Genomic DNA, 10684 nt, shown 5'->3' on the forward strand with positions numbered 1-10684 from the left:
TTCAGGACAACATATCATGGTACGGAAGGGAGGAAGAGGTCTCAGAGTACCTGACCCTCCTAGGTCACAAAGACCTAAATTCCGATCAGGAGATCAGGCAGAGGCACGCTTCGCAATGATGTTTTCTCAGCTGAGAAGAAAAATGTTACAATAACGTTGCTAAAATGATACGTTTTCATTATTTTTTAATGTTTTCTCAGCTGAGAAACAGATCCAGGGACAATACGCAAGTCACATTCTACTTTTAATCTAACGTACAATCACAAATAACCTTAAAGCATTGTACTAGCAAAAATAAGGTAGCATGACGTAAAAATAACACCTGTTGTTTAAACAGCTCGAATCCATAACTGTCACGAGGGCCATAAAAGATCCACGTAGGTCTCACTTTTCTCAACTGTTCGAGCTGACTCGCAAGGATGCAGGCCCTTACATTAGTTTGTTTAATTCTTTGCTGTTGCTACAGCATCCGTGGATGTCCTCAGATGGTTGTAGATGTTCTTTGGAAGGATGGGTTGTGTGGTAAGTAGTTAGGTCCCGACAATTACCTAGCAAGAAATTGTCACTAATAAAAGTGATAGAACGTTGACATTAATAAATAGTTTGTTTGACATTACATTATATTCATTTAAATACGCTTCTAGTGCCCGGCATGGCCAGGTCGTTAGGACGCTTGACTCGCAGGTCGTGCCTTCGAATCCCCGTCACATCAAACATGCTCGCCCTTTCAGCCGTGGGGGCGTTATAATGTGACGGTCAATCCCACTATTCGTTGGTAAAAAAGTAGCCCAAGAACTGGCGGTGGGTGGTGATGACTTGCTGCCTTCCCTCTAGTCTTTCATTGCTAAATTAGGGACGGCTAGCGCAGATAGCCCTCGTGTAGCTTTACGCGAAATTTAAACCAAATATAATTATAAAAACGTATTTTTGTGACGGTATTTTTTCGGGTAAACGTTTTCGAACGTTCATTTCTATAAGAATAAACTAGACGTTTTGTTTTAGCGTAAATCTGCACAATGAACTATCTGTGATGTGTCGAGCTCCGAATTTTCCTGACTGCTGAGCCAGTGGATAAACAGAACGTTCCTCCTGTACCATTTTCTACAAATAAACAGAATAGTTGTTTTTTAATTAAAAATAGAATTCACTTTACAATTAACGTCTCGATGTTCTGAAAGTAAAACTAAACTATAGAATATTTTGAAACTATGTTTAATAAAGTATCGATTTTGAAATGAGTAAAACAGTTAACATAAGAAATTGAAATTGCGTCCAAGCAGGTAAATAAACATGGGTGGTATTTAATACAACTTTCAGTTCTCATAGGAAATAAATCATTTTTACAAATTCTCAATTTTTATTGTTAAAATCCCAAACTAAAATATGCACTAAATGTCACACTTGCTGTTGTGTAGGGAAGTAGAAAATATGAATTAAATGTCACTCTTGTTGTTGTGTAGAGAACTAGAAAATATGTACCAAATGTCACTCTTGTTGTTGTGTAGGGAAGTAGAAAATATGCAATAAATATCACTCTTGTTGTTGTGTAGAGAAGTAGAAAATATGCACTAAATGTTACTCTTGAAGCTGTGTAGAGAAGTAGAAAATATGCACTAAATGTCATCTTATTATTGTGTAGGGAAGTAGAAAATGTGCACTAAATGTCACTCTTGTTGTTGTGTAGGGAAGTAGAAAATATGCACTAAATGTCACACTTGTTCTTGTGTAGGGAAGTAGAAAATATGCACTAAATGTCACTCTTATTATTGTGTAGGGAAGTAGAAAATGTGCACTAAATGTCACTCTTGTTATTGTGTAGGGAAGTAGAAAATGTGCACTAAATGTCACTCTTGTTGTTGTGTAGAGAAGTAGAAAATATGCACTAACTGTCACTCTTTTTATTGTGTAGGGAAGTAGAAAATGTGCACTAAATGTCACTCTTATTATTGTGTAGGGAAATAGAAAATATGCACTAAATGTTACTCTTGAGGCTGTGTAGAGAAGTAGAAAATATGAATTAAATGTCACACTTGTTCTTGTGTAGGGAAGTAGAAAATATGCACTAAATGTCACTCTTATTATTGTGTAGGGAAGTAGAAAATATGCACTAAATGTCACTCTTCTTGTTGTGTAGGGAAGTAGAAAATATGCATTAAATGTCACTCTCGTTATTGTGTAGGGAAGTAGAAAATGTGCACTAAATGTCACTCTTGTTATTGTGTAGGGAAGCAGAAAATATGCACTAAATGTCACTCTTGTTATTGTGTAGGGAAGTAGAAAATATGCACTAAATGTCACTCTTGTTGTTGTGTGGAGAACTAGAAACCTTACACTAAATTCCACTCTAGCTGTTTTATAGGGAAGTATAACTTGGACGCTATATAAATATCAAGCCACAAAACACAATTTTTACTTTAGTAACGTAATATTGATTTAAATAGTAAAGGGCTCTTACAATAAAGATATTGGTTATTGAACTAAATATTACTTTTTATAAAATACTTTACTAGAAATAAACATGTCGAGAAACTTTGTATTCAAATTATCATATTTTTACATTGTTGTGAAACTTTCACAAAAACTATTGAAGTGGCGACATTCATGTGAAAAACAAAGCAACAGTTTTCTTTTAATCGTGTTTTTACACTTATGATTCCTAAGCCTAGAATCCCAGAAGAATCTATAACTGTAAATACTGTATTTTTGTAAAATATATCTATATTCACTATATATATAATCAATGTAGTTGAAATAACACCCGAATAATAATGTTAGGTTTCATATGTAAATATTTTTTTCCACACTAGCATCGATAGTGCCTGACGCCGTGAAGACAAAGAGATTGGAATGCATCATGGGCAAAATTCCGCCTAACGTAAGTTTAATGAAACATTACTAATGTTGTGCACTGACTTAGGTAAAAACACGTCTCTTAATAAATTTTAAACCTTCGAAAAAATAATTATTTGTAGCATCATAATAAACAATATAAAAATTCTAAACATCTTACCATGTACTACTTGTAAATTACGTAGTAAACAATATAAAACTTCTAAACATCTTACCACGTATTACTTGTAAATTACGTAGTAAACAATATAAAACTTCTAAACAACTTACCACGTACTACTTGTAAATTACGTAGTAAACAATGTAAAACTTCTAAACATCTTACCACGTACTACTTGTAAATTACGTAGTAAACAATGTAAAACTTCTAAACATCTTACCACGTACTACTTGTAAATTACGTAGTAAACAATATAAAACTTCTAAACATCTTACCACGTATTACTTGTAAATTACGTAGTAAACAATATAAAACTTCTAAACATCTTACCACGTACTACTTGTAAATTACGTAGTAAACAATATAAAACTTCTAAACATCTTACCACGTATTACTTGTAAATTACGTAGTAAACAATGCAAAACTTCTAAACATCTTACCACGTATTACTTGTAAATTACGTAGTAAACAATATAAAACTTCTAAACATCTTACCATGTACTACTTGTAAATTACGTAGTAAACAATATAAAACTTCTAAACATCTTACCACGTACTATTTGTAAATTACGTAGTAAACAATGTAAAACTTCTCAACATCTTACCACGTACTACTTGTAAATTACATCATTCGAGTATTACTGAAGAAGTGTCAACGTTTTAAATAAAAATTAATGTCTGTTTTCTTTGGCAAAATTAGATGTATATAATAATTATTCAGCATATTTCTATGGGTACTTAAGCATGAGATTATCTTCTACTAACTCTAAAATTATCTGGAAAAGTGCAAGTTTAAAAAAAGAACTGTCATACACTAGTCATTTAATACGGAGTTATAAAGAAACTTAGTTTAACGAGTAGTTGCGCGTTTTTTATGTAGGTTTTACAGGTAAAACAATCCTGTAAAGAATTCCTCTTCCAAGGACTTGATAATCTACAAGTACTGAAACAACAGTGTTCAAATTCGACATTAGAGAAGCAGGTGAGTGAAGCAGAGGCAGCAAACGATCAGTCATAAATATAACACTAACTGAACAATGTTGACTCAGAAAAACTACACAATTTTTTCATTCAATTTCAAGACCTTGTGCCTAACTCGATACTTCTCACCAAACTGACAACACGGGTTCTGGGTTAAGCAAAATTTTCACTATATCAATTAATAAAGTAAAACTCAAACTTTAATTTTTATCGTACTTGTTTATATGAGGTATTTTACCGCCAAACAGAGTCACAAGTTTAAAATCCACCTTCACTCACTTTGGTTTTCTTTTAAGTTTTAACGTAGTAAAAGTGAAAAGTATTCTTAAACGAGCTGCCTTATTTATTACAATTTTAAACATTACTTATGGTAAAGATGGATCAGTGAATTTTCTAATTATATTAATGATGTTTCTGAAATTTTATTGGGTGGCCTGAAATATTCATAGTTGATAAAAAGAAATCCACCTTCTCAATTAGAGAAATAGAATAGAACTAAAAGTCATATAGTTACTCGGAAGGTGTTTAGGCGTATTAATCTTCACCATAAAACTAAATAATCAGCGCATTTTAAGGTTTAAAAAAAGTGCCCCACAATGTCTAAACTTATTCTCATGAAGAATATTTTAATGTGTTTATTTAGTATTTCTTGCTGTAACATATCATATGTAATTCTACTTTAGGCTATTTATAACAGCGAAACCTGCGCTGTAGACCAGTTTATGACTTCAGCAAACTGATTTTTTATTTCCTCATTGACAAACGTTAGAAATGAATGTTTCTCGCGTATTCAGTCAAATATCGCGCTTTGTAAGATTATTCGAGATAATTTTCGTTAAAAAAAACGTAGCAAGAAATCAACTTCAAATATTACATTTTCACAATCAAAATTATTTTCTGTTCTGTTTATAATAGTATTTAAAATGTTGCATGTAAAGAATACAGATTCATAATATTTACAAAAGAATCCCAAGCATTTATTTCAATTTATATTGAAATAAGAAATAATAATGACTTTTGTTTCAATAAGTTAAAGGCGTGGGTAAATGTTTCTCGATTCATTTAATAAAATTGACTTATTTTTATAAATACGTAAATACTCAAGTTTGATTTTTTTATATATAAACCAAATTTGAAAAAAAAGAAATAATTGCATAATTATATATATTATTATCATTTTACAGTATTATTCATGTGTTCAGCAGAATCTCGGCTTGGTAAGTGAATTTATGATAGTTTTCTACGGATTAGACTAGAACACTTGATAACATGATCAAAACTATATCGCTCAAAAAGTCAAAACTTACAATTAATAAACCAAAATAGTAAATTATGTGAAAAATAATTTGATGGCTTAAAAGGTTTAGCAAGTTAATTATGTCACTGTTTGAGGCCTTGTATTGAACTGGTATTGTATGGGGTCCTAATTTATTTTGAATATCCACGTTAAATAAAATGATGAACATATTCGGTTAGAACATAATTACACTTTAGGGTTTATATATCTTCTGTATTATTATCTCCTTTCAGCCATGCTCCCCCCCCCTCTTCTAGTGACTTATAACGCTACAAATTGGGTTTCGATGCCCGTAGTGGACACAGCACAGATGAGCCATTATGTAGATTTGCGCTTAACAACAAACAAATCTTAAGGCATTAACACGAAAATAGCACATTTGAGACGCATGGAGTTACATAAACAAAACGGAGATAACTCGCACTGTAAACTAAAAACGTTAAAACAGCGAAAATGAAGTTTAGAAATAGAGAATAAACCGTCACGACGTTTTCACAACGACACATGGAAACATTTTTAACCCTCTTCTCACGTACTTAACCATTTCTAACCATCTCCTCACTGGATATGATGAACAATATTTTCTATATTTCTTTTTCACAGAAGGAGAAACAAACGTGAACTAACATAAAAACAAGAAAGCTACGTTAGTTAAATAATTAAGTAAGTAAAACGGTAGGAGAATTTGCATTAAAATAAAATTATTTTATTCATAAACATAACCATCATATGTTTTTGGCCAATGCTTTTCTTCATCTAACAAACAAGTTTAATGTAAAAAATAATAAATAAATTATAAAAAAGTTGGGAATTCTGACGTGCCTTGTTAACAACGCTGTACATTTTAACAGTAGGAACATAAAGTATTTTAATTATGCAGGAAATTAATGAGTATACTCAGTTAAAAAAATATAACTCAACATTTTTATAATTGTGACTTCATACTCCCTTTTTGAAAAAGCGAGTATACAACAACAAAACTAACTTATGACCGTGATATCGAAAATAAATATTATTTTTCACTAAGCTGTGAACTCCATCACTATATTCTCCTTCTTAAATACTTGCCCTTAATGAAAAGTTTCTATTACAAGAGTAAATTATGTAAATTCACCATTATTGTTCTCAATTATGTATTTGTAAATTACACTCAGATTCACTCGATTGGACAATTGTGTCTAATGTTAATATTTTTATAGCCTGACTGGGAAGATGGATGCAAACCCACAACTAATAATATCGGTATGGGCATGGGCATGCCCCAGCAAAATATGGGCATGCTCCAGCAAAATCCTATTTTAAGCGGACAACAACCTATCAATAATCAACAGCAACCACTTTTTAACCCAACTTTAGGCCAACTACAAATTCCGGGTTTCAACGGACAACAATTGCCCTTAAATCAACAACAGTTTCCAAATTTAAATTTTAGACAGTTTTCAACTGGTGGTTTCAGACAACCGTTTCAAAATGGAGGTTTCAGACAACCGTTTCAAAATGGAGGTTTCAGACAACCGTTTCAAAATGGAGGTTTCACACAACCGTTTCAAAATGGAGGTTTCACACAACCGCTTATAAATAGAGGTCTCACCCAACAGTTCCCAAATCAATTTTTACAACAACAACAACCATTTGGTAGATTGCAAACCCAACAAATGCTCTCCTCTGACGGTGGAACAAACAACCAAATGACAGATATAGCTAAGGAGATGTTGTGGAACGTAGCTGTAAGTACACACTTTCCATTTACAGTAATGTTTAACAGGTGGTACTGTCTTCATTAGGAGAAAGCAGGTCCACCTGTCGAATGTGTAGGTTTTGTCGTTTTATTTAATGTGATTTACTAACAAATTTTATCCTACGAGTTTGTTCTTTTTTTTACTACTGTGTGATATAGGCATTGATTTTTAACTTGAAAATTAAACAAGTTCAAAACGAAACCCGTTTAATATCTGATTTGAGATATGTATTATATTCGTCAATCATCCAAAGAATTACAGATTCTCTTTAGTTAAATATTAAAATTTTCCATGAAACAAGAATGAAGTTCGAAGTTAAATTAATTTGAGGCTAGATGAAATTTGGTATGGACCAATATCAGTCCAGATTCAGTTGTTGGGATAAGTTCCAGATATTTCCCTACGTATCTGTTTTATATATCTTAGAGACAGCCACTGGTATAGTATGCATGGGGTAAAAATTAAGAAACCTGGCAGAAATAGCTGTAATACAAAAATATTTCTTGTCGTAGAAATATAACAATTATAAGTAGTATTCCACTTCTTACAGGTGTCGTAATTAAAGAATCAAGAAAACAGTAATTTTATACAATGAAATGTTATATTTACATTATAAATATTGCGTATTGTAATAGGTTTTGAAGATATTGTGTTTTTCAGTAATGTAACTGAATTCTTCTTATTGTTAGTAATTAAATACTAGATGTTTTGCCACTAGACGTCTTGTTGCTAAGATACGTTTTCAAATAAAAATAAAAAGGGAAGAAGAGAGAACGCAAGATAATTTGAGATGATGGGCCTTTCTTCTTCAGGAACAAACAGTTTGCCCCCTGAAGAAGAAAGGTCCACCTTTCGAAAGCGCTCGGATTACAGCGTTCTTATCATTTTGTATCTAAACTTATTTATTGAACTTACTTGTTTTTCTGGCGTCATAAAACTGTAATAGTTAAATAATAAGCCCATAAAGATACAATCTGACGATATTTTATTTACGTTGTTAGATATAGCCAAGTGATTTCCTGTGTACATATCCAACAGACGAGTAGAGCAGGTGCTGAGCAGATGTTTAAGAATACGAAAAATACTGTGGTAGCTTTATATCATGCAATTCTTCTCTTTCCTAAATAATACACAATCAACGTAAAATTACTTTCACATTTCTGTACGACAGTCATTGTAAAATTACCCTCACATTTCTGTAAACAGTCATCGTAAAATTACTTTCACCTTTCTGTACACAGTCATCGTAAAATTACTTTCACATTTCTGTACACAGTCATTGTAAAATTACCCTCACATTTCTGTACACAGTCATCGTAAAATTACTCTCACATTTCTGTACACAATCATCGTAAAATTACTTTCACATTTCTGTACACAGTCATTGTAAAATTACCCTCACATTTCTGTACACAGTCATCGTAAAATTACTTTCACGTTTCTGTACACAGTCATCGTAAAATTACCCTCACATTTCTGTACACAGTCATCGTAAAATTACTTTCACATTTCTGTACACAATCATCGTAAAATTACTTCTGTGCACGTTTTAGACTTTTACTTACTTCTTATTTTGTTTCTTTCTTCGTCTAGGTGTGCATTACTGAAAACAGGATTACAATATAAGCCAGAAAACTTGAAGTGACTTGATGCTAACCCTGAAAGTCTATTAAACTAATCATTTATGTTTATAACTACAAAATTTGGAAACGTTCTTTATTTACTAAATTGATGTTGTATATCTGGAAAATTAGTCAGAGATGTAAATTATTGGCAAAGGAATAAAATTATGTAAATTTTCTGCTGTAAATCCAATAATCTAATACTTGATAATGGTTAACATTATACTAAGATGATTTGTAAGAAGTGATTGAACTTCATAAATAAATAAAACAATAGCAACATTTTATCTTATATTTTTGTTTATTCTTTATTTCAAATTTCTTTGTCACGGTAACAAAGATATTTCATAGTTCTGATGTGTTCCAAGTATACTCTTTATTATCTAATTAAATATAAATGAAAATTAAGAGAAATAAAAGAGCGATTTTCTAATGACTTAAATTACAAGTGACGTCACTGTTAATTAAGTCCATTAATCAATGTTCATTGATTATTCCTCCTTATTAAGAGGTATCCACTTATCTTATGAATAAGATGAAGATTTGAAACGGCTGTTTGTAGAATAAGATTTATTTCTGTACAACGATTCGTCTCTAACAATTTCACAATGATTACACAAGCATAAAAATTTAAACTTCATAAAAGTTGTTTTGGTTTTAATAACGGATTTTCTATAATTCAGCTACGCAGATTTCGAAAATAATAATAATATTTTTTTTTTATCACGCAAGGATTTTTTACATGTCGGGAAGAAAAAAGCTCTTACTGAGATCAAATTATTATTTCATTTACCACAATAAACATTTTTTAATATTACGTTTGTTAACAAAAATACAAACAAACTGAAGAAAGGGGAAGAACACTGATGTCAAACGAATATGCATCCTCATTCGTCCTGATTTTGTTTTGTGTGTGTGTGTGTGTGAAATCTACGTCTTTTAGTCTTATAACTATGTGTTGTGGTCTTTCTTTTATGTATTGCGTCTGGAGCATCTCGTTTCAATGACCAGCAGTAATCAGCCATCATGCTGATGTTCCCCCTTCCCTGACACCTCCTCTCCATTTCCCCGATGTCTTGATGAAACCTTTTCCTATGTTCTTCGCTGACGGCACCAAGATTTTCAAGGAAATAGTCAATATGTGAGTGTAAGAAATGAACTTTCAAGCTCATATTACAACCCAACTCTTTAAATTTATTGAATATGTTATTGACAATATTTTCGTAATTTGGGTCATTGTTGTTTCCTAAAAATTTGTCAATAACATCTTTAAAGACAATCTATGCTTCTTTTTCAACTTTCCTCGTTGTCCTTTCTAACAGCTCATCCGAAGTCAATTTCCTACTCTGAGGCACAACAATAATCCCTTTTTTAGGTTTCGCTTCTGAAGTAGCTGGGAATTATCCACATAGATACTTGAAATAGTCGCCATCTTTGTCTAAGGCTTTTACAAACTACTTCATCAAGCCCGGTTTTATGTGAAGTGGAGGTAACAGGATTTTCTTTGTGACAACCAAACTTTCACGTTCAGTGTTTTTCGATCCTGGTATCAGGCTGACTCTGCGTGGCCATTGCTTCTTTATCCAGTGTTGATTTCATGCTCTGCTGTCCCATTCACACAAAATACATGGAAACTTTGTATAACCAGATTGTTGACCCAACAACATGCAAAGGACTTTTAAGTCTCCACAAAGTAGTCAACCATGTTCTTTGTATTTGACCTTATTAATAAAAAGTTCGAGATTTTCGTACGTTTCCTTCAAATGAACCGAATGAGCAATAGGAACAGATGCATATATGTTACCATTGTGAAGGAGAACACCTTTTAGACTTATTTTGGAGGAATCAATGAACAATCGCCACTCACTTGGTTCATAGACTGCAGCTCCTAGCATTGTTAGTAATTCAGCAATGTTGTTGCAATAAACCAGTGAACCTTCTTGTGGTATAAACTCTTTATCACAATTTCTGTGCCAGTAAAATGATGTTCCTGGAGAAAGTAAGTTCTTAGCCCGAAGTCTGGACACCAAAATCT

The 10684-nt window shown here is 32.2% G+C and overlaps 1 protein-coding gene across 1 annotated transcript; it reads left to right on the forward strand.

Moving 5' to 3' along the window:
- Window positions 1–398: 398 nt before the first annotated feature.
- LOC106462079 lies at window positions 399–8821 on the forward strand. Its single transcript, XM_013921964.2, has 6 exons — window positions 399–522; window positions 2808–2875; window positions 3891–3992; window positions 5176–5208; window positions 6488–7015; window positions 8621–8821. Exons 1-6 carry the CDS (start codon window positions 420–422, stop codon window positions 8651–8653), a joined length of 867 nt encoding a protein of 288 aa, XP_013777418.2. The 5' UTR covers window positions 399–419; the 3' UTR covers window positions 8654–8821.
- Window positions 8822–10684: the final 1863 nt, after the last annotated feature.

Source organism: Limulus polyphemus, unplaced genomic scaffold (genome assembly GCF_000517525.1).
Source record: "Limulus polyphemus unplaced genomic scaffold, Limulus_polyphemus-2.1.2 Scaffold1089, whole genome shotgun sequence".
NCBI lineage: Eukaryota > Metazoa > Arthropoda > Merostomata > Xiphosura > Limulidae > Limulus > Limulus polyphemus.